A 25,678-nucleotide genomic window follows, 5' to 3' on the forward strand; every position below is an offset into this window, starting at 1 on the left:
GCAGTTCAGTAGGAATTACTTTTGAATGGATAGATGACAGTAATTTTAATAATACAGCAACTTGAGTAGACCATTCAAAGAAAAATATAAATCTCTGTACTTTTTTTTAATCAAAGTCTAGATAGTTTTTTTAAGTAAAGGATAAAAAGTTAGGAAACACAAATAACAACTCTGCAATTTTGAATACATTTTGGGAAGGTTGAAGAAAGTTATGTTATTGGTATGTTTGAAGTATTTCCAAAACAAAAGCTAGTGAATTGAAAATGTATTGGCTATGCAATAGAAATGTTTTCTAATAATTCATTAATAAACTGGGATTAGGCACTTAGTTCTCCTGAAGCACAAATTATTTATTACGTGTATAGTTAGCAAGTAATAAAACTTTAGTGCTTTGAACTCAACACTTATCCCTTGTGCCTGATGTTAATAAATTCAAAAGAAACAAGGTTACAAATTTAATTTTAATTTAATTTTAATTTTAATTCCATTTATATCCCGCCCTTCTCCGAAGACTCAGGGCGGCTTACAAGCTTAGCAGTAGCCTTCATTCTATGTATATGCCTGCTTATTAGGGCTTTCACACACACCCCAAGCGGCAGTATTACAAAGTCAGCTTAATTGCCCCCAACAATCTGGGTCCTCATTTTACCTACCTCGGAAGGATGGAAGGCTGAGTCAACCTTGAGCCTGGTGGGATGCGAACCTGCACTAATTGCAGGCAGCTGGTGTTACTTAAGGAGGCATCATCCCACTGCTCCACCAAGGCTCCTTGGTGTTAATTTTAATGCCTAAAATATATAAATTGTGGTAATATTTAAGTTACATAAAATATATGTAGCAGAAATATGAACTGCCAAGGTCTGGCAGATGTAGCATGCTTACTGCACAAAATCTAGCCATGTGCCATGTAATAAATAGCAATTCATCTATAAGTAGCATCTGCCATAGGTCAAATCTAAGCAATCAGGATAACTGCTGATCAGAGAGGGGATAAATCTTATTTGAATGTCTGTATAAATGGAACAATGAACAAGTACATATTCTGTGGTTTCCATCTCTCCAGAATCACAGGGGCGGAGCCTTTCAGCCAAGGCTATCTTTTATATTTGTCAACCAAAACTACAGAAGGAGAGTATGACATTGGATGAGGGAGAAAGCTTTCCTATGGCATTGTGAGCTAGCTAGCAGAAAAGACTATTTATTTAGTATTTGCTGATGATAGTAAGGCACAGGAACTGGAGCCCCAGAGCACAGTGTGCAGAGAGTATCATTAAGTCGTGTGGATTTCAGGTAATTGGTTTTGTGCATTATCCCTTGAAGATAGTCTAGATTAGAACAGGGCTTTTCAACCGGTGGTACGTGTACCACCGGTGGTACTTTGGCGCCTGGCAGGTGGTATGCAACCGTCCTAGAGAAGTGGCCGCAGGAGGGAGAAGAATGAGCTGAAGTGGCGGCAGTGCCTCACAAGCCTGAGGGAGAGACAGCTGGAGTTGTAGGGCTGTCAAGGCTCGAGAGAGGCACCAGGATCAGTACCAGGCTCCAGCTGATCAGCGTTTCCGGGATCTGGAGGTGCACTGAAGAGAAAAGGAGGGGGGAGAGAGAGGAGAGGATATAAAAGGTTTTGGTGGGAAAGGGCCAACGAGGGGCTGTCCTGCTCCGCCCCCTGGGTGCGCGAAGAGGTGGTAAGCGCCCAGCATCCCTGCTGACCATTGAGAAAGGAAAAAGGCAAGAGAAGCGCTCGCTGCCTTCTCTCTGCATCCCAGGGGATGGGGCAGAGGAAGCATGGGGGCCCTCACTGGCTCCAGAGCTCCCTGTGGATCTAAGGCTGAGCGCATTCTGGTTTTGATGGCCCACACCAGTAGATCAGCGCCACGCCCACTCGCTGACCTAGCCTCGCAGCCACCAGGCTTCCCTTTCACCAGGACTGCACCTGCCTCTGTGGGATAGCTACGGCCGGCGGCAGCATGGCCACTGGCAACATTGGCAATCTCTCCCCCTCATGCCATCCCTTCCTGAACGCAGAGGAAGGAAAGAGAAGCAGGGAAAGAAGGAAGGAGCTGGGAAAGGGACTGCCTTCTGAGCGCTTCGCAGGTTCATTTTTTAAAGCTGCCCGAGGCTCCAGGCAGAAGTTTCCCATTTTCAGCCCTCCCCTCCCCCCATCTATGTCTCTATGCCTGAAGGGCCTCTGCGTGGCTCTCAGCTCACCTCTCCCAGACCTGCGCTTGTGTGTGTGTGTGTGTGCGCGTGCGCACACACATGTGAGGGGGGGTTCTCACTCCTTGCAGCCCCACACTGTGATATTGGGGAGGAAAAGAACGGGAGAGGTAAGAGAAGCTGCGATGGGAGCTTCTTGCAGCCTTCCAAGGGGCTGGGGGTAGGAGCTGAGGGGCGCAGGGCTCGATGCGATCAGCGGCACATTGAGAAAAAGAAACAAGGACTCCAAAAAAAACCAGTTTTCATTAGTTGGCAGCCTGCCATTGCAGAAGGTCTCTGTTGAGGGTGCAGGGCTGCAAGGGGTGAGACCTCCGGGCGCGTGTGCACGCACACACACGTCTGGGAGAGGTGAGCTGAGAGCCACGCAAAGGCAATGAAAGGGGGGAGGAATCAAAATGTGAAGCCTCCGCCCACCACTGCCTGCCTGCTGCCACCTCTGCCCGGAGCCTCTGGTAGTTTAAAAAAAAAACAGGGTAGGAAGGAAGGAAGGCAGGCAACTTGGTTGGAAATGCTCCAGTTCGAAGGAGAAAGCCATTTTGTGTTCTGTTTTGTCAGAGACAGAACTTTGTTGGCAATCCAAGTTAACATTGCTATTCTTAAATTGTGAGCTCTTAGGAAAGTATCTCTTCCTTGTTTGTTGCTAACAGCCATTTCTAGTGGGGAAAACAGGACAAAGCAGAGTGGGGAAAATATTTTCTTGCTATATTTCCAGTCTGAATTAGACCAAGGCAGGGTCCCTACAAGAGAGCCCTTTTAAGGATTAGATATTAATAGAAAAGCAACTAAGCTACCACTGTTCATAAACACTAAAGCTGTTGCACATAAAAAACGGAGGAGCTCTGATCAACTATCGCAGCCACCATTTTGACAGATTTGCTGTACTGTTATCTGTAGATGCCCCCACAAAATGGAAGCATGGGATAAACTGAGCCTGGTTTGTTCTCAATCTTTTGAGTGGCCACAAACTACTAGCAAAAGTGGCATTTGATCACAAGGCAGGGAGGCATTGAGAAATGTTTCCCCTTTTGCATTTGAGCATCCAAGAAGGGACAGGAATGGAGAAAGGGAAAGAGGAAAAAACAAAGAAAAAGAAGGAAAAAAGGGAAGGAAGGAAGGAAGGAAGGAAGGAAAGAAAGAAAGAAATTATAATAAGAGGGAGGGAGAGTCTGAGGGAAGTCCTGCCATAGCACTTGGCCACGACCAGCCCTGCTGCCTTTTTGCCATCCCCTTGTTCCCTCCTCCTGACTCTCCTGGTGGTCTCCAATCCTATAGCTGAGGATGCTTTGGTTACAAAGCTGGCTCCTTGCATGGAGAGGGAGTGAGCCTCCCTCTGACCCACACATTTTGCCCTCCTGCACACACCATGAGCCTAGACTGCTGGGGGTCCTCCACGTTGCCTGAGAGCAAAGGAACCACCACCAAAGAAATTAAAAATGGTACTTTTTTCCTTTATTTTTTTACAGTTTGTAACATTTTATTAGATTATGGAATAAAATACAAAAATACAAAAGCAAATAGTAGGACACAGTGGGGAGGAAAAAAAGAAAAAAAAGTGAGGAGAAGGGGAAAGGAAAAGGCATTGATTTCCGACTTCCTCTGTTGCAGTAGAATGAAGCATTAACATCGAACCTCAACTTTTTACTTTTCCATAATATTATAAACTAGCCATTTCTATAAGCAACAAATGAATCTAAGCAGCGAAATCCAAAATCCCCCCCCTTTTTTTTCAGTCATCAAGTTTTTGACACCTTGCTAAGCACTGGTGGTACTCGAATATTGTCATATCCTAAAAGTGGTACAATCTGTGAAAAGGTTGAAAAGCCCTGGTCTAGAAGGATACCGTGGTCCATAGTTTTGAACTATTTTGTTTCATTGAATGAATGATAATAGCAAACTGGGAAGGGGAAAAAAGAAAATGTATCTACTGTTCCCATCATATCAAGGTTGGGTCACCAATGTTTTTCATACGTAATGATGGAAGGCTCCCTATTAATAGCTCCACTAATTCACAGAAAACATAATGAACAGGCTCAATTGCCAAACACAAGCCTTTTTTCCACTGATGATCAAAATCACTACAAAGCTAGCAATTATTTATCATAAGCAAATGGGAGAAATTCTGGAGGGCAGAAATGCTATCAGAAGTAAGGTTTCCAAGTTTCTGTTGGAATTATCTCTTCAGAAAGAAGGAGAACCACTGTAGGACAGTGTCCCTCAGTCCAGTCCCTCAGAGATGGTCTAGAACAGGGGTTCCCAACCGGGGGTGTGAGATATTCCAGGGGATGTGAAAACGTGGGTTTAAAAGTTTCAAAATTATAGTGTATATGCATAATTCGTTGCTGTTATTCTGAACTTTTTTAAGGGGTGCAAGAATATATCAGAAGCATTCTAGGGGTGCAGGGTATAGAAAAGGTTGGGAACCACTGGCCTAGAAGAATACCATGGTCAATGATATTGAACACTGCTAAGAGAACAAGAAGGACCAGGAGGGTTCAAATCCCCTAACTCTCTCTACACATCATCCAAGACCACAATCAAGGCAATTTCTGTGTTATGAAGCACCCCGCCCCTTAGCATCGTGAATGTTCTCATTGTGGAATTGTGGATATCCAGACAGCATTCTTTGAACAATAATAAAGGAATATGAGTAATTCAAATATTTGCGTTGTTACTTTTTTGTGACAATTATTTAGTAATTACAATATTTCTTGAATTGTAGTTTAAGGGAAAGCATATAATAGTTACATTTAAATCAACATATACTAAGTGAGTGTCCTGGGGAAAAGTAATGATAGGACACCATAATTTAAAAGATTCTTGTTACCTCCCACCTGATCCAGAGATGGATCCACAAGGAAATAGAGGTGATTTGATGTTTTAAAGAAAAAAGTATGATGAACTTAGTGACTCAACAGGTGAAATTTTACATAATGGCTTACGTAAATAGTTTTTTTATATAAGCTAGTATCTATATTTCCATTTTTTTTCCAGAAATGTTCTCATTGCCAGGAACCAGGAGCCACCTTAGGCTGCTACAACAAAGGCTGCTCTTTCCGGTATCATTATCCATGTGCCATTGATGCAGGTAAAAAAAATGAAGTTACTGATATGAAAATATGAGAAGACGGAGGGAGGGAGAGAGAGAAAGTTGTTTGCTGCTAAAGTGACACAGAATGACTTACAAAGACAAAATTAAAGAACATGGTATGCTACATAAAGAACATGGCATGTTATATAAGAATTTACAAATATTTATGAAAAACTGTTCATTTTAAAGTATTACTTAAAATGTAACAGTGAAGATTAAAACATGACAGTATTTTATATAGAAATAGGTCTTCTTCCAGATATAAAGGCAGAATTTTGTGAATCTGTGCCTTTCCCCTTCCTCATATGAAAAAAGCTAAAATATAATTTTGTATTAGTATTTTAATCATAAGGGCATTGTCCTACCAGAAATAAAACCGTATCCCCAAACTATATCTTACATTTGTGGATTCTTATCCAACTTGTAAATATGATTGGAACATTAAAAAATAATTGAATAGTTGATGGAATCTGTTGCGAATTGCTATCTGCAGTAACAACTATATATTTATTAGATTTATATACTGCTTTTCCTGTAGGAGCCTGCAATTTACGTATCTTTCCCTCCAGTTTTATTTCCATAAGAACCCTCTGAGGTAGTTTGGACTGAGAGACAAAAACTGACCCAAGAACACTGCCCCCACAGCTGAAGTTGACTTAAACATGAAACTCAACAAGCCTAATTTTTCCACTTCATAACCAGCACACTGAAACTTGGAATTAATGATACCCAAGTTATTTCATTTGCAGAGAAGATTCAGTAGGATAATTGTGTTTGGAATATTGACATTTACAGTCAAGAAGAATTAAAGGATTTAATTATTTTAGAAATTCTGTTTAGAAAGCTGGTCTAGGAGGAAATAGTGTTTAACACTAATTGGTTTTTCTACAATCCTAAACTGGCATTTTCAGTTTAGGTATCTTGGCTTTGCAAAAAATTAGAAAATGCTCTTTTTTAAAATAAATATTTTTAAACATTTCATGCTAGCCTGTAGAAGTGTTTTTTTGATTCATCATTAATTTAAACTTTTTCTACTAATAGATTATTATTTATTAGTCATTTATTAAAAAGTGAGTCAGCCTTTAATTCAAGCAACTAATTGCTGCTAATTGGAGTCATGGGAAAAACGTTTTAGGAAAAAATGGTTTCCTAGAAAAAATAGAGTTTTTAAAGGAAAAGTATTTGAACAAATCATCCATGTGAAAGAAAAAATGTGTACTGAAATTGAAAACAATCAGGGTAGGAAAAAAGTTTCTGATAATGACCTATTTGCTGGCTTTTTAAAAATGATGTTTGAACTAGAAAGATTGTTGTGCTGATCAGATTTATTTTATAATTGTCCATGCTTCAAAATACTTGAGTTTCCATCACTTTTTAAATTATAATAATATTCTGGGACAGGGAGAATGTAATAAATACCTTTGAAGATTCCAGTTTAGTGAAAACTCTTTATGTGTATGATATCATACTGCAAACTACAGAATCATTTAGTATCTCTAATGTTATGTTTTGAAATTAGCTACCAACTGAAAGAAATTTTATCTTAATAAACTTTTTTTAACTTTTGCCATCTTTCTTTTTACAGCTGAAAGCAAATATATAACATATATTTTATAATAATGAAGCAAAGCTGAGCCAGGATCAGAGAGGTTATATATTTTTATTTGCCAGGTTCATGCTGACTTATAACTTTTACAAAAGATTCCAACAGCAGTAAGGTATAATTAAATCACATAATTATATGTGATATATCACATGGGTGTTTTTTTTTTTTTTGAATCACCATGAAAATTGCCTGGTGGTTGTAAGGTTTTGCAAGGACTGCCTCCATTCCATAAGTCTACTAGCATTAGATTCAGCTCAGCCTAGAGAACAGGTGGGAAAAAATTATATACAAATCTTTAAAGCTTGATCTGAAAGTGTATTTTGAGAAAAGAATGCCTAAGATACTCATTTTTATTGTTGCATGTTTGAGCATGGAATCTGACTATTTTAAAAAACCCTTCTGTCACAGCATTGAAGTGGGGGGGGGAGATCTATTTGTAAAGTTCTGTTTGACCTAACAAAGTATATTTAAGGAGAGAGGTGAATTACTGAGTTCACACTTAATGCTTAGCCAAGGTTTTTTAAGTTTAAATAGGCTATAATGGTTGGTTTGCACATTGAAGCGAAGTTATAATGGGTTGGTTCATGTACTATACCAAGCCAAAAGTAACATCAGACTGTGTTTCAGAATTGTATATGAACCAGTCTAGTCAGTTAGCACATTGGTTAATACAATTAGCTTGAATGTATGCTTACCATGGTTTTAGAGATGCACATTTCCCCTCTCTAAATGTTACTTTTTACTATGCTGCAGTTATTTTATAGGTGAAGAAAAACATTCAGTGCCATAGTTAAATATTCCTTTAAGATTTCTTCCTGCAGGTTGTGAAATTGTTTGGTTCCATTTGATCTTAGACATACTCTGATATTTTGTTATCTTCTCTTCTAGATTGTTTACTAAATGAAGATAATTTCTCAGTGAGGTGCCCCAAGCACAAGGTAACTAAATTGTTGCCCTTTCTTGGATTCAGGATTAAATGTTGCCTTATAATGCTTGCTAAAAATATACTTCCATAATCCCAAAGATGCTTTTCACAAAGCAGCTGGACTTTCTTGCTTTTCTTTGAAGATGTTTGACTTATCCAAGAAGCTTCTTCAGCACATGCTTGGTTAATAATGTTTTTTAATATAAAATATATACTTGGAATTTCTTTTTCTTATCTCAGAAAATAGATTTGTTGATGACCAGCTTTCTGTCATGGTGAATGAAATCTATAATATTATGAGAGAATAAACTTAATTTGCCAAATTGAGAGGTTCTGTATATGATTTAAAAACCATTTGACACGTATAATATTAACTCTTATAAAACTACTATTGTTACACAAAATTGATAATTTTCCAATAAGAATGGAATTTTTGAAGCAAATTAGTACATTTTCAGGGTAAATTAGAAAATACTGTAACATACTACGAAGTAGAGATTTTCTTGAAACTTGGTAAGAAATTATCGTTTAGCTTGAGCAGTTATTGATATTGGTGTTGAAAGAACATTTTCCATTTGTAAACATACACCGTTTCACTGAGCAGTTACAAAAATTTTGCTCCGTACTTTAAAAATCAAATCTGTATCATAATTCCATGGTGAATTATTTGTTGCAGTAAGACTGCATTTTCTAATTTTGCACTATTTTGCTGAGTTATCCAGAATATTCAATGCCTTATCTCCTAATACAATAGCTTGTAAACTTATACCATCTTTGTTTATGCTAAAGATCTGAACAGAGTTTGAAATTTGCATTCATTTTCACTAATTTGCTTGAAAGTGCTTGTTTCATTAATTTGTTTGAAAAAATAAGATATTGTCTGAGTTTTTTGCCAATATCAATATTTACTTTTTTCTGGTTTTGCTCATGACTGAAATATCATGGAACCCAATTTGTTCCAGTGGAATGCTAAGGTGTTTGTGCTTTTTACAAGAATGTCCTACTAAAAAAAAGTCTTGCTGTTTTAAAGTGGAAAAGAGGGTTGCTGTTTTAAAATAGAGTTATAATTCAAAATAACTGAGAGGGAGAAGATTATTGTTAAAAGATATTAATGTTTATGTCATAAATGAATTATCCACAAAATGAAACTATTTCCAGTTTTATGTGCCTGAATTAAATAGCAAAATTGAATATTTTGTTCTTGAGGCAAGCAAAAAGTAATTTCAGGATATTCAGGAGGAAGTTACAAAAAATGGAGCTTTAGTGTTTGATTTGTAAGAGCGCATTAAAGTTTGCTGTTGAAGATTTGAGACTGCAGTCAGTTCAACAAAATCGCTAAAATCTGTTTTTTAAAATTTATTTCATTTATTTTTATTTTATTTATTAATTTAATTTGTATACCGCCCTTCTCCCGAAGGACTCAGTTTTTCAATTTTAATGTTAATCTTTACTGAAATAATGTATTCTAATTCCATGATTTTCAAAAATACCAAATGCTGTCTTGCAGAGATCTTGCCTGAAAAATCTATTTATTTCTAAAACTGACAGTGGTGCTGGTGCTGCTTTTTATCTCTTTCATGCTCTATATATTCTTTTTCTCTTTCTCTTTCATCTTACCTTGGTGTATTGGACAACAGCCCCTCCTCCCTTGCTCTCTTCCCCCCTTGCAGAACAAGATGGTGAAAGGCAGCTTCAGCACAGAGCAGTCGGAGCGGGGGTGAGGGGGGAAGTGTGTTCGTGGGAATGAAAATAAAGGCAAGCACAGGTGAGTGGAGGGAAAGATACTGAGTTGCCCCTCCTCCCTTTTCTCCAGTTTAAGGGAGAAATAGGCATATATCTTAACTTGCAGTTTATTTCTTTAGGGTGCTGGTCATCTAATTATTTCATAATTAATAGTTGTATACATTAGTTTGGGACAACAGTGACTTTGGGACTTTGCTTCAGTATCCTGAACTATTGCCTTATTTATTTTTGCTAACACAAATAATTGTTTGAAGAATAAATGTAGATTTGAGAAAACATCAAATCATCTGCTTTTTTAATTGACAGAAAACAAAGCAGTTTCAGCAAGGTAGTTCATGCAGTTCAACAGTACTTGAATTATAGAAAGGTAACTCAGCTAACTAACTGGATATTTAGGAAGCAGCCTTTGTGGCATATCATCTAAGTCACAGTTTGGTGTTTTGGACTTGAATCCTTGTCAAGAAACAGAAGGCTGGTGAAGACCATTCAGAATCTGATTTTTTGCTGATTTTTTTCTGCCCCCTGCTCTTCAAATAGATCTATTACTATTAACAACTCTGTAGAAACAATCCCTGAAAAGAGAGAGGGTAAAGGTAGATAGGGCTCTAGATATTACTTTTACTTAAAATTTAATTTTAATAATAAATATTAATGTCACATGAAAGCTACCTTGATGGGATTTGCATAATAAAAATGGGGTTACATAATTGCAATAAATAAATTATATCTCTCCAAAGAGTTTGTCTGTGCTTAGAAAATACTGAGAATAATTGTTGTTGTTAGCTGCGAAGTCATGTCCGACTCATCATGACCCTATGAACAACGTTCCTCCAGGCCTTCCTGTCCTCTACCATCTTCTGGAGTCCATTTAAGCTCACGCCTACTGTTTCAGTGACTCCATCCAGCCACCTCATTCTCTGTCATCCCCTTCTTCTATTGCCCTCAATCTTTCCCAGCATTAAGCTCTTCTCCAGTGAGTCCTTCCTTCTCATTAGGTGGCCAAAGTATTTGAGTTTTAGCTTCAGGATCTGGCCTTCTAAAGAGCAGTCAGGGTTGATCTCCTCTAGGACTGACCGGTTTGATCGCCTTGCAGTCCAAGGGACTCGCAGGAGTCTTCTCCAGCATCATAGTTCAAAGGCCTCAATTCTTTGGCGCTCAGCCTTTTTTATGGTCCAGCTTTCATTGCCATACATTGCAACTGGGAAGACCATAGCCTTGACTATACGCACTTTTGTTGACAGGGTGATGTCTCTGCTTTTTAGTGTGCTGTCTAGATTTGCCATTGCTTTCCTCCCGAGGAGCAAGCGTCTTTTAATTTCTTGGCTATAGTCCCCATCTGCAGTGATCTTAGAGCCCAGGAAAATAAAATCTGTCACTACCTCCATTTCTTCCCCATCTATTTGCCAGCAATTGAGAGGGCCAGATGCCATGATCTTGGTTTTCTTAATGTTAAGTTTCAAGCCAACTTTTGCACTCTCCTTCTTCACCTGCAACAAGAGGCTCTTTAGTTCTTCTTCACTTTCTACCATTAGAGTGTTATCATCTGCATATCTTAGGTTGTAGATATTTCTTCCAGCAATCTTAATTCCAACTTTTGATTCCTCTAACCCTGCCTTTCTCATGATGTGCTCTGCATATAAGTTAAATAGGCAGGGCGACAATATACAGCCTTGCCAGACTCCTTTCCCAATTTTGAACCAATCAGTGGTTCCGTGTCCAGTTCTCACTGTTGCTTCTTGGCCCACATATAGGTTTCTTAAGAGACAAATAAGATGGTCTGGTACACCCATCTTTTTAAGAACTTGCCACAGTTTGTTATGATCCACACAATCAAAGGCTTTAGCATAGTCAATGAAGCAGAAGTAGATGTTTTTCTGGAACTTTAGCTTTCTCCATAATCCAGCGTATGTTGGCAATTTGATCTCTAGTTCCTCTGCCTCTTCGAAATCCTGCCTGTACTTCTGGTAGTTCTCGGTCCACATACTGCTGGAGTCTAGCTTGTAGGATTTTAAGCATAAATTTACTAGCATGTGAAATAAGTGCAATTGGTGCAATAGTTGAAGCATTCTTTGACACTGCTTTTCTTTGGAATTGGAATGTAAACTGATCTTTTCCAATCCTGTGGCCACTGTTGAGTTTTCCAAATTTGCTGGCAAATTGAGTGTAGCACTTTTACTGCATCGTCTTTTAAGATTTTGAATAGCTCAGCCGGAATACTGTCACCTCCACTAGTTTTGTTGTTGCTCAGCTTTTCTAAGACCCACTTCACTTCACATTCTAGGATGTCTGGCTCGAGGTCAGTGACCACCTCATTGTGATTATCAGGGTCATTAAGCTCATTCTTGTATAGTTCTTCTGTGTAATTTTGCCACCTCTTCTTAATCTCTTCTGCCTCTGTTCGGTCCCTGCCATTTTGGTCCTTTATCATGCCCATTTTTGCATGAAACGTTCCCTTCATCTCTCCAATTTTCTTGAAAAGATCTCTGGTCCTCCCTATTCTGTTGTTTTCTTCTATTTCTTTGCACTGTTCATTTAAGAAGACATTCTTATCTCTTCTAGCTATTCTCTGGAATTCTTCATTCAATTGGGCATATCTTTCTTTTTCTCCCTTGCCTTTCGCTTCCCTCCTTTCCTCAGCTATTTGCAAAGCTTCCTCAGACAGCCATTTTGCTTTCTTGCATTTCTTTTTCTTTGGGATGGTTTTGGTTGCTACCTGTTCTACAATGTTGCGAACCTCTGTCCATAGTTTTTCAGGCACTCTGTCTATCAGATCTAATTCCTTAAATCTATTTGTCACTTCTACTGTATATTCAACAGGGAGATGATTTAATTCATACCTGAGTGGCCTAGTGCTTTTCCCTACTTTCTTGAGTTTAAGCCTAAACTTTGCAATGAGAAGCTCATGGTCTGAGCCACAGTCAGTTCCTGGTCTTGTTTTTACTGACTATATAGAGCTTCTCCATCTTTGGCTGCAGAGCATATAGTCAATCTGATTTCTGTGTTGACCGTCTGGTGTTGTCCATGTGTAGAGCCGTCTCTTGGGTTGTTGGCAAAGAGTGTTTGCTATGACCATCATATTCTCTTGACAAAATTCTATCAGCCTGTGCCCTGCTTCATTTTGTACTCCAAGGCCAAACTTGCCTGTTATCTTTTGGCTTCCAATCCCACATGATGATAAGGACATCATTTTTTGGTGTTAATTCTATAAGGTGCTGTAGGGCTTCATAGAACTGGTCAATTTCATCCTCTTCAGCACTGGTGGTTGGGGCATAAACCTGGACTACTGTGATATTGAATGGTTTGCCTTGGATTTGAACTGAGATCATTCTGTCATTTTGAGGATTGTATCCCAGTATTGCTTTTCCTACTCTTTTATTGACTATGAAGGCTACTCCATTTCTTCCGAGGGATTCTTGCCCGCAGTAGTATACCTGATGGTCATCTGAATTAAATTCACCCATTCCTGTCCATTTTAGTTTGCTGATACCTAAGATGTCGATGTTCAGTCTTGTCATCTCTTTTTTGACCACGTCCAGCTTTCCTTGATTCATGGATCTTACATTCCAGGTTCCTATGGAGAATAAATCAGCATCGGACTTTCCTTTCACCACCAGATACATCCACAGCTGAGCGTCCTTTTGTCTTTGGCCCAGTCGCTTCATTCTTTCTGGCGCTACTAGTACTAGCCCTCTGCTCTTCCCCAGTAGCATATTGGACGCCTTCCGACCTGAGGGGCTCATCTTCCAGCGTCATATCGTTTTGCCTTTTGGTACTGTCCATAGGGTTTTCATGGCAAAGATACTGAGTGGGTTGCCATTTCCTTCTCCAGTGGATCACGTTTTGTCAGAACTCTCGGCTATGACCTTTCCGTCTTGGGTGGCCCTGCATGGCATAGCTCATAGCTTCATTGAATTACGCAAGCCCTTTTGCCACGACAAGGCAGTAATCCATGAAGGGGACTGAGAATAAAGGCCTGCAATCATCTTTCACAATGGTATATGATTTAGCTTAGTAAACCCAGAAGCTGTATTTTTTTATGGATAGTTTAATATTGACTTCTTACTCTTTTCTGTCCATGCAATAGGAAAAAAGTAGCTGCTTCCCAGTTAAATCATCACTGGAGATAATTTAAAATTTTCTTGGCAGGCCTCTTCTTTCTTCAGAAAAAGAATCATTACAATAGGCTGCCATCTGCCAGGCTGAAACTACTGATACACTATCCAGCTGGGAAGATCTACCTGTGATTTCTTTCCTTAGCCCAACTAGAAAACTGAAAAGGAAAGTGTTTTATCTCCTCCTGGCAGAGCTCAGAAATGCAAAACCTAACAAACCATGCATCCCTCTTGAAATACAAGGGTTAGCTATGCGACTTTGCAATATTGCATCTGAAGGTTTTAATTATTTCCTTCTAAAATGGATGATGCCAAGTCTATATATAAGATATAGATATAAAAAGGAATTAATTGAAAATATAAGGAAAGCAAGAAAAGGCAACAGTCTCTCTCACACACACATACACTAACGTATCTCCAAATCAAAATAATCCAGCCTAGGTTATATATTTATTTATTACTCCTTGTACTTAACACATATTCATTGCATTGTAAACAAAAGATAGTTGGGAAGAGAGCATCTAAATAATCTGCTTATATGTAGCTTTCCTCCTCCTCCTCCTCCTCCTCCTCCTCCTCTTTCTATGAGCACTTTATAAATGTGTGGATTTTGAAGAGACTATTGCTTTGTCCGGTTAAATATAGCACTCTTATGTGTCTTGGTCTGAACATCAAATTAAAAATTATATATCTTAAATCTGACCTGAGAATTACAAAGGCGCAGTCTAGTTTTCACCAGTTCTACTTTTGTATGAATGGGATTCTATAGGAGAGATAGGGGAAGCAAAGCTGAATTCCATCTATTCAAGTCTCTCAGCATAGGGATAATGAATCTGTTGTCTTATATAACTATTAAGGGATTTTCCCCCCCACATTAAGTAGACAGCTAAGGAAATCTAGTACAAGAAATGGGTTTTGATTCATGATACATACTTACTGTAGGTCAGGGGTGTCAAACTCAATTTCATTGAGGGCCGCATCAGCATTGCGGTTGCCCTCAGGGGGCCGGGTGGGTATGGCCAGGGTGGGCGTGGCCTACTGGGTGGGCGTGGCTAAAGTGCGTATGGCCTACTGGGTGGGCGTGGCCAGCTCTACATCATTCGCATCAAGGGTGCCTATGGGGGCCTGGGCAGGAGTGGGACAGATCTGAGGGTCTCTGGCAGAAGGAGGGTCTCTGGGCCAGGGCCAAGGCAGTGGGGGCCGTTCCCTCACTGTTTCCATGATGGCTTCGCGGGCCACATGAAACCACTTCGCGGGCCGGATCCGGCCCCCGGGCCTTGTGTTTGACATGTCTGCTGTAGGTATATCTTCATTTTGATGTCATTTCTAATGCAGATTGGTATGTTTCATTCTTTAGAAGTTCTGGTAATTGAAGTCTCTAAAATGTTGTTAAAACCTTACATTGCAGACATTCATTGATTTTTGGCAGCAGCAGAGAAATAAGAGTAGCAATTTTGCAATTTATCTAGATACAATGATACAAATCTACTAATGACATTTGTGCACGTATTTATTGGTTCTCTCCTCTTCCAAATCTGGATTAAATTCCTGGCTTCCAAAAAGCTCTCACAATTTTTTTTTGCGTTGAAACAATAGGAATAGGAAAGTACTAAACTGCAGAAAAAAATGCCGTGTGCACAACTGGACAAAAATTAATGAGTGAGAATAGTACATTTCCAATTTTTTTTGTCTGAATCATACACAATATGATTAAATTAATAAATGCATTAAAAAAATTTGTTACAAGTTTTATTTTAACTTGATATTTTCCAGGTGTTTTTTATTTTTAATTCACATTCAGCTTTCTCAGTGGAAAATTGAGAGCCAATACTTTGAAAAGATACTGTATAGTGAAGATTGATTTAGTTGATTAGTTAAATTGGATAAACGTCACATTAGTTAGCAGGGGATTTTGGATCAGGTTTCCTAAGACTGGTGCCTTCAAGATGTGTAGTATGGCTAACTAGGGAATGATAGTCATTGTAATCAAAATATCTGGAAGAGACCAGGTTACATAGGATTGAATTAAATAGACATTAACTAATTGTGTGATTTATTCCTTTAGTTTTATATAGTCCAGCTCCTGTAAAGGTGGATATTTTGGCTGTTAAATAGTTTCTATGAGCTTTGATGCATAGTGCTTAGCTATAATGTGATATATTTGTTCTGGACTTCATATGATTGCAAAATCATCTGTTATGGTTTTATCTTACATGCTGAAGGTACTATACCTTGTTTATGGGATCGTTTTTAGGGAGGAAAGCAAGTCAGTTTTCATGGGCCTGATAGAGGCATTTAGTATTTATGCAGATCAATTGGAGCGGAACTTTACATTCAAGGCAGTAGAACTAAACAGGTAAATCATTATTGTGACATCAATAATAAATGATAACACAAAAAGTTAAAATGAAATAGACCATAAACAGCAAACAGACTTGAGAAACTGGAGTTTGTACATATAAAGAGAAGGCAACAAATATAACTAAGGGTAGTCCTTTTTTTTTTAATCCCATTTATATCCCGCCCTTCTCCGAAGACTCAGGGTGGCTTACAATCTAAAGCACAAATCAGTGTGCTTAGCAATAGCCTTCATTCTATGTATATGCCTGCTTATTAGGGCTTTCACACACACCCCCAAGCGGCATTATTACAAAGTCAGCTTATTGCCCCCAACAATCTGGGTCCTCATTTTACCTACCTCGGAAGGATGGAAGGCTGAGTCAACCTTGAGCCTGGTGGGACTCGAACCTGCACTAATTGCAGGCAGCTGGTGTTACTTAAGGAGGCATTAGCCCACTGCTCCACCAAGGTCCTTGGTAGTCCTATAGTTATTGGGACTAGAATTTCCATCACTAAATGAAACAGTCATTAGGCAGAAATAGCACATGACCTCTCACTTCTTCTGCCTTGTCACACTCACCAGCACTTCAAATCCCCTGCCACCTGCCTATCTTCCCCCCACTACAGTTGGGCCACCTTGTACTCTGCTGCCTATTCTTACCATGCCCTCACGTTGAAAAATGTTGGTCCTTCATGAGGCTTTGCAAGAAGGCTGGATCAGGAGTGAGCAGATGGCCTGTGGGTCAGTTCTGTTGGTGCTGGGTTCACTGCTGAAGACCACAGGCCAAGTTTCCAGAAGTACTTCCAACACAACTGCAGTGTGCACAGTATATCAAGTCCTCATCACTCCACTTCCTTCAGTTCTGCTGCCATCCCAATTAGTGCCTCCTGAACAGCCTTCACCTTTGCTTGGGAGCTGGTGCCACTTCTCCTGACTTATCTGGTGGCAGAGAGTACCATACCTTACCATCCCATTCTGCTACGCCCTCCCCAACTGGGCCTCTAAGCTCTGCTTGCCACATGCATCCCAAGACTACATTTTTGCCCAATGCCTGGATTCCCAGGCTAGCAGCAGGAGAAGAAAATAGCAAAGGTCAGCCGGGGAAACAGTGCGGGGGGGGGGGGAAGGATGGGTATGTGTCAGAGTGCAGGGTGGTCAAAAAGGCAGAAATGGAGGGGGAGGTAAGGAAGTCAGGGGAGTTGAAATACTCCTGCCGTTGTAAGTCTGAGCAGATTGCCAAGCATGCAAATTTTGATTGCCTGACTGTGGAGATGCTGCAGTAGCAGCCATAATTTCAAACGTTTGCTGAACAAATGATCAATAAATGAGGACACCCTGTAATGATTTGTATTCGATTTAGTACATAGGTATTTAGCTATGTATGTGTCCTATAAAAGCAGTACTTAAGAACTTGATAGGGATGGAGTCCTATACAATATAATGAAAACGAAACGCAAATGGGACTATTGCTCTGAACTGGATTCAAGAATGGAAAAAGAGAACAGTAAAAATGCTGTGTATTTCACATCTCTTATACTTTATTATACTTCTGTTTTTATATTCTGAATTATTCCAGAAAGAACAGAAAAATCAATAACTATGAATGCCAGTCATTCTCTTCTTTTATTTTTATTTTTCTGAAATTATTACAATTCTGCTTAATTTCAATAATGAGCTTTTTCAATTAGAGAAATATATTTGGTCTGGGAGTGAGTTTCTGATATGTAAAAGGTCTGAAAATTATTGAGAAAGAGTCAAGAATAAGTACTGAATAAATAACCATAAAAGAAGTATGATGAATTGATTTGGTTAGAGAGAAGGAATGATTACTGAGTTGCAGAACAAATATATGCAGGAAAAGTAAAAAGACTGAGAGGAAAGAGAAGACCAAGAGAATTGTTATTGAATTATCCTATGAAGTCCTCAAAAGAAGAGGTGAGAAGAATACAAAGCATTATATAAATTAATATATTGATTTGGTCAAAGACATGAATAAATAGACTTATACAGAGATAAAATGAAAGAAGTTGATATAAATTAGTTTTATCTATATTTCCTTTGTTTTTCTCATACCTTTAATTTCTTTTGCTCACTACTACTCACTTTTTTGCTTGCACTTTGATAACATCTAACATTTATGTTCTCAACAAACTGCACAGGATCATTTATATAGAAATGTACACGGGCATTCCCATTCCAACCAATATATCTCTGATCTCAGCACCATCTCTCTAATATAATTATCTACGAATATATTAAACAACTAAGGCATGGGTATAACAAATTCTTGACGAATCATTTGCTAAGCATTTAATTTATTCTCATTTGTAGCTCAGGGTTGACATGAGGGGTCCTTGGTGTTCTCTTTTTTCTTGCAGAACTTTCATTACTCCAAATAGTAACATCATCGGTGCTAAAATGACTAGCACTGATGATGTTACCTAGTTTGGGTAATGAAACCTCTGCAAGAAAACAGCAAGCTCAGAGAACACCAAGGACCTCCTCCTCAATTTATTCTCACATATGCTTTCATCATATTCCTCTTACTGTATTCTGTAATCAACCTTCACCACAATACTGGCTATGTACATTTCTCAATTACTGCTAAAAGGCAGAAATCTGACAGGCAGATATTTGATGTCAAGCTGCACCTCCTAGGTCAGGGATGTCAAACTGCCAGCCCACGGGCCGGTTTCATCATATGGAAGCCGTGCCCACCCCATTGCCGGCAATGGAAAAAAAGTTGTGAAATGTCACAACACGTCACGTGACATGGCGGGTTTGACACCCCTGCCCTAGGTTATTGTTGCTTTCCTTATTCTTTCAACCATAATTCTGCCAAGCTGTTCCCAGGCACAGTTAACAAATGAATTCTAATGTAGCTTTTGTCTTCTTTTTCTCTGTGTATAAGAGAACAATAAAAGCATATTACTGTCAGAGAGCATTTTTATTCTTTTTTGCCCAATTCCAATTTTTTATTTCTGTCAGAACAACTGCAGTTTCTATGTCTTTTAACATTCATCTTCCCTTTGCTTTGACTACATTTTTACAGCCATCTTTTCCTTTCTGTTCTTTATACAGTATCCCTTCACTCTTCCAGTCTATTCATATTCTCATCTATGTAATTTCACCAAGCATGTTTTTTTATTTTTCCCATTTCAGTAACTTTACAGACTTCTGTGACTCTGTCATATAGTTAGTCACCTCTTTCATCCCAATCTACTTCACTGGATTGTTATGAGACAAAATTGATGCCTACTTGTTTATGCTCCTGGAGAAAAGATGGGATACCAATCAAATAATCATTTTTGCTGTGCTTCAGTTTCCAAAACTGCCTTCTTATAACCACTTTCCATTCAGCTTATTGGACAATTAATTTATTTTCTAATAATTTTTCATGCAGGTCTTATACTGTTAATATTCTATTTTCATTGTTTTTTCCCCTCGTTCTACTTTTGAAAGTATGAAATAAAGCTCTGTGTCACATTCAGAAGCTTTTACCATCCTTGTATCCTTTGCTAATTGTTCCAGTCTTTTATCTTAAATCAATCATAGTCGGATAAATATTCTATTTGCCATAGAATTTAAATATGGTGTGCTTAAATCATCTGTTTTCTGTAGTTTCTTTTTGTTTCCATCTCTCCATTCATGTCACCTAATAGAATAACGTTTCCCCCCTGATCGCTGTATTCAGAATGTTGAGCAAACTTTTTTCCCAAAAAATTCATCAATGGTTCTTTGATTATCACCTTACACTGGAGCATTTTTTAACATGTTTTCAGAGTGAAACTTCTACCTCCACTTGTAGCTGATATTCAACTCCATTTCATAGGATCAGACTATCTTCATTTATTATATCCTTCCCCTTTCTCTAACAATTTATCCACATTTCTTTCATAGTCTTTGCCAAACTCTCAAATTACCAAAAAAGATCCTATGGAATATTGGACGTCACTGTCCGACAAGATTTCCAATAGCAATTTTTTTTGTTGTCAAGATACCAATCAGATACCAATCTTAGTCATACCAATGCAACATGCAGTTTTGGCACAGTTTTGACATCAGTTTCGGACTACATGCAATAAGCAGAGCCAAATCCCAGCTTTTCCCCAAGTATGCTCATGTTACCCTATGCAATCTAGGATCTCAAATCTAAAGACTACCTTGCAAATTAATATTCTATTAACCCACCAGGTATCAACTAGGAAGTATACATAATGAACCAACACAGGATCCAGTAACTGAATGATTATGCTACCTTGGTTAAGTTTTAATTGTTTGAAAGGCAGAAGGATGAAAGATGTTTCCCTTCCCTAATGCTTTTTTGAAGATCTATGAAAACGTGGCTCTTCAGAAAAACACTTGAGGATATTTGAAGATTCTTTTCCATGTTACTATTTTACAACAATTTTTTTAAACCCAAGAAAAAAAAAATACAAAGAATCATGGAAAAGGAAAACCCAATAATAAAACTTGAGTAAAAAAAACCTATTGTGGAAAAACTTTAATGATGCATTCTCCCCTTATTTATTTCCCTAACCACTAACCACACCTAAATATTTGTACTTTATACTAAACATTGAATGTTTGAAAATTACTGCTATTATCTATCTGCTATTACTGCTATTTAAGTCATTTTATCTACAAGTAGTCCTTGACTTACTAACCACTTATTTAGCAACCATTCAAAGTTACAACACGACTGAAAAAAATGATTTACAACCAGTTCTCATACTTAAATGACTTTCATAGCATCCCCAAGATCATATGATTAAAATTTGAATACTTTACAACCGGCATGTGTCTGTGACGCTTGTAGTGCCCTGGAACCACAAGATCACTATGACCTTCATGATAGCTTCCAATAAAATCAATGGGAGGAAACAGAGTTGCTTAAAGACCTCATGATTTATTTAATAGTTACAGTGATTGCTTAACAACTGTGACAGTTGTTCAATTGTAAATGAGGCACAAATTATTTAACAACCACCTTGCTTAGCAATGGAATTCTGGTCCCAATTATGGTCATAAGTCGAGGACTGTATTACTTTTAATTTGTCTCATGACCCTTTTCCTAAAACCCATATTCCAAATACCTGATTTTGTCTTGCTATGTGAAGTGCAATATTTAAGAGAGCCATTCTTGCTTGAATTGTTAAACTTTTATTAAGGTTATACCCTGACCATTTTGCCATTTTACTCTTTCAATTGTGTATCGTAGCCAAGGATTCTTCTTTCTGTTATGCCAAACTTATTCTTGCAGCTATTGGCATGTATCTTAACAAACCATGGTATTTTTCACCTATGTTTTCTGAAATTATACTTAATAAAATAGTTGTGTTCATTTCAAATTTTCTGAATAAGTTGATGTATGTCTTTCTAGTACTTCTGGATTTTCTTATGAGACCATACAATGGAATGTTCTTTCATTGTAGTATTTCCAACATTTACTGATATATGATTTCTCTACTTTGGTAATTATTCACGGAGTTACATATCAATAAAATTTTGTACTATTTTTTCTGAAATTATAGTTTGGAGTAAATTTTAATTGATTTTTTTTCTATCACTTTTCTTGTGTTATTGTGGTTACTTTGAGGTTGTCTTATCTACTTTATCAGATAGTTTTAAATTTGTTCCACTTCATATTGTATTTCAGTAACAATACATGCACACACACATACGCATCCTAATAGGTGATATTTTTTTAAAAAATATGTTATTTGTGAGCTACTTGCAATCTTCAGAAATGCAATGGTGTTTAAGCTGAAGGAAGAAATCTTGTCATTAATGGGATATATAATACCTGGCAATGTTAGTAATATTCTGTTTTTCTCTCTTTACAGGTTAGGCTGTTGAGATAAAAGCGATGGACATTCAAGATTAGTTCGTTTGTTTCCCATTGTGTAGTCGTGTCCCTCTTTTGACAAGCCTACCAATGCCAGCACTTCCTCCATCAATTCTTTCATCACATTTGATTGACAACAACACAGAAAACGAGTCTGAACCAGCTATTTTCATGGACACACTCTTCATAATGACTATGGGTAGGGGAGGGAAAAGAAGAGAAAGTGGGAGAATAAAAGAGGGAGGGATAAAATATATATATAGATAAATATATATATATTAAAAATCTATTTTTAGTCTTGATAGACTTCTTTTAAATGAAAGGTGCGCTATCCCTTTTTATGCATTAAATTCCATTTGTAGGACCCACATAGATTTGAAGTTGCTCATAAACGTGTATTAACTAGAAGTCAGAAAAGGCCTTTACAATGTAATCACTTTTTCTTTCGGAAGGAGTGTTGGAGTTAATGAGCTTTCTTAATCAAACTTGTTTCTCTGCTCCATTTTCCACAATAGAAGATCCAGGTTTTAAAGAATACAAGTTTTTTGTTGCTGGCAAAATTGTCTGCAGGGATGAGAGTGGGAATGAATGGTTGCTGGGTGCTTGTATTTGTGTATGTGTGAATAGCATTTTTTTCTTAAAAAAAAAAAAGAAAAACACTATTTATTTTTATTAAGAAAAGCCTGAGAAGCATCAGAAGACTATTATGTCATGTGGTTTGTGAAATAAAGAGTGTCTTCTACTTGCTTCATATTCAGATACTTTAACCTTATATACATAACTTTGTACCAAAAGGTGGGAGATTGGGGTCATTGTTGGCCACTGACAAATATTCCCAAATCATTCCAAGGAATTGCTGCCTTTTTTGAAGGCAGTCTATATGAGGCTTGCCTACTGGAAAGGGGCATTCAACAGATGTTTGAATGTTGATATAATCAGTGTGTGTTAAGCTGTCCAGGAAAATTCAGTTAGCCCTTCTCTTCTTTTGTTTCCAAAAAGGAGGAAGGGGGAATGTCAATTTAGCAGCCTACACCACGTGGTTATTTTTTCTTTGTTTGTACATTGTGTAATTTTAAACATTTGAGTTTTAGAAAACAAAACTTTTTCTCTTGTTAAGGCCTTAAGAAGGGGTTAGTGCATCTTTCACGGATCACTCTGCCATGGGAATAAAATAGCTGTTTCACAAACAGTTTTATATATATATACATATATATATTAAAAAAACTAAAAGGAAAAACCCACAAAAAACCTAATAAACTTCATTTTAACCTAATTTTATCTGTGGAATTTAATGTATTTCACTTCTTTGTGAACAAGCCATTTTTCCACGATTGCTGTTTATAATTTGAATTACTCGTTTTATTACTCGTATTTAAAATGAGTCTTTCCCCATACTTCTTTTGGGATGGATTGAAGACAGATTCTACATTGATGCCAATAAACCTCTAATTTCTTTCATTTAAAATACAGGTGGAGGAACATTCCTGTCTGGTTTTCAAGTGTCCTTTTCTTAGTCCCAACTGAAGTGCAAGCTAGTGTTAGAATATTGGACTAAGATTGGGCAGATGAGTGTTCCAATCCCTGTTCTTTCATGAAGCTCGTTAGATGATTTAGGGCTGTCCTTATCTCTTGTCTCATCACTTCACCCGATTAGTGAGGGGAAGGTTAAGGATATTGCTCTGAGTTCTGGGAGACTTTGCAGAATATAAATATCCTACCACAACTTTTTAAAAAAGTTTCCATGATTCCAAGAGGCAGATACAACTGGAGAGAGAAGTGTTAACCCTCTATGTATGCTGTAATCTCTGCCTGAAATCTCATAATTTAACTTTTTTCTTGTTTTTAAAAGTTATTTGATGCCCCAGATTCTGCTTATGTTTGTAAAAATGATTATTTTGTTTTCTTCTACAAAATATAGGCCAAGCATCATCACACTTGGCTTTTGTGTGGCACTACTTAATAAAGCAGTGTCCGGAACCAAAACAAAACTGAATTAAAATTCAGTTCATTTAATGAACATTAGATATAGTCAATACTGTTTTTCTTCAAGCTTGTATTTAATAATGTTCATATTTTTAACTGTAATTAACATTTATAGTTTGCAAAAAAACAAAAACCAACCTCTTAAGATACCTGTGGAGTTATTTACCTGAGGTTTTTAGGACCAAATAATGGATTTCTAGTTGTTCTACTTTTATCCATGCAGTACTTTATACACTTTCACCATGTTCTTCCTTTACTTTCTTGACATACATTTTATCTTTTTGTTGCAAGTAATTGCATTTTGCCAAAGTTCCACTAAGGGCAATAATTAAAAAAAACTGTGAAAAGACGAGCCATTACTTAAGTCAACATGCAATTTAGGATCGAAGGATTTTATTACATTAGAATCCTACTGGAGTCACTGCAAATGAATAGATTTTGGTCTAATTTCAAATACAGAATATATTCACAAAAACCAAAATTTCATAAATCCTCTGGAGACTGCAAGAATAACATGTTTGGCAATGAGTAGCAAGTTAATAAAGCTTAGTATGTAACAGTTTTGACTCCAAAATAAAAAAAAAATCAAATATTTGTCTCCCTGTGGAAGAAAAAATAATGTATTTTTCTTAAAAACTGATTTAAGAAACATTTATATTTTAAAATGTTTGAAGTAAAATTTACAATTCAGCAAAAAAAGGATTTTATTCCTATTTTTATCCCACATGTTGGTCTCAAATACCAAAGCCTATTTATATATTTATTATATTTATATATAAATATTTATTGTATTTAGTAATACTTCCCAATCATATTTGTAGGTTTGGTGCCAAAAGATTTAGGCAAAGCATACTTCAAAAGGAACAGTTCCAATTTTTTTTTAAAAAAAAATTTGTTTAGAATCTGAACAACTAGATCAAGAGCTGTACTGATTTTGGGACCGAATACACAAATTTGGAAGAAACGTTGAATTAGCTATCAGTTAAATACTCATTTTGACATTTCAAAGTTTGGAAGAAAAAGTATTCAAGAGTGTATCTTCATGAGGCCACCTCAACATTTAGATTGTAAACTGGACAGGGAACTGGCATTCATTTGTTATATAAATTAATGTTAGTGTGTAACATCATCTGATGAAATCAGCATCGTCAGTGCACTGCTCTGAACCAAGAGCGAAAGCTTCATCTTCGATTTTCTCACTTGTCTATTTGAATAGCTTATCTGCTTACTCTTTTCCAAGCTGAAAATATATCTAGCATTCAACATCCCAAGAGGACGTGGCTTCCTGATCACTTATTCTGATTGCCTATCTCTGGGAATGCCCTGTTTAATACCATTAAAATATTGCACCCAGTACATACCAGATGGATCTTAATAAGCAGATGGATGTATTATTGTGAATGAACCTTCTTCCTAATCTTCAATAAGACAAATGTGGATTGTTGCCTTGAAAGATGTCTGAAAATCAAAGGTAATAAAAAATACAATAGCAGACGTACACTTTGGAGATCTCATTGCTCTGGGAATGAAAACAATTTCACTAGCTTCCTGTTTGTTACTGAGCACAAATCAAATTGTCTGACAAACCCTGAACAATCAAGAAATCTGAAAGTGCCTTTTTTCACTTTAAATTACTATAAAGAGCAGCAGTTCTATTATAGGTGTAGTACTAAAAAGGTTTCGTACGCTATACAGTACATGTTTTTTTCAGTAATAATATACTAATTATGAAATTCTTGAAGAAAGAATCATTGCCTGCTTACTCTGCTTTTAAAGGGTGGTAAAGTTGTTCTGTATTGCCAGACACTAGAGAGTTGC

The 25,678-nt window shown here is 37.4% G+C and overlaps 1 protein-coding gene across 6 annotated transcripts in view; it reads left to right on the plus strand.

Moving 5' to 3' along the window:
* Nucleotides 1-25,358, plus strand: part of TCF20 (transcription factor 20) — a 77,899-nt gene extending 52,541 nt beyond the window's left edge. For 4 of the 6 annotated variants that reach the window (XM_083366389.1, XM_083366388.1, XM_083366390.1 and 1 more), the window contains exons 3-6: nt 5,206-5,299; nt 7,797-7,846; nt 9,471-9,598; nt 21,876-25,358. In XM_083366389.1, coding sequence (XP_083222515.1) covers nt 5,206-5,299; nt 7,797-7,846; nt 9,471-9,554 — 228 coding nt within the window. In that variant the 3' untranslated portion in view covers nt 9,555-9,598; nt 21,876-25,358. The remainder of the gene's footprint in view (nt 1-5,205; nt 5,300-7,796; nt 7,847-9,470; nt 9,599-21,875) is intronic. The other 2 variants (XM_083366392.1, XM_083366393.1) reach the window with 2 other exon arrangements.
* The last annotated feature ends 320 nt before the right edge of the window (nt 25,359-25,678 follow it).

This window comes from Vipera ursinii (assembly GCF_947247035.1).
Source record: "Vipera ursinii genome assembly, chromosome: 6".
Lineage (NCBI taxonomy): Eukaryota > Metazoa > Chordata > Lepidosauria > Squamata > Viperidae > Vipera > Vipera ursinii.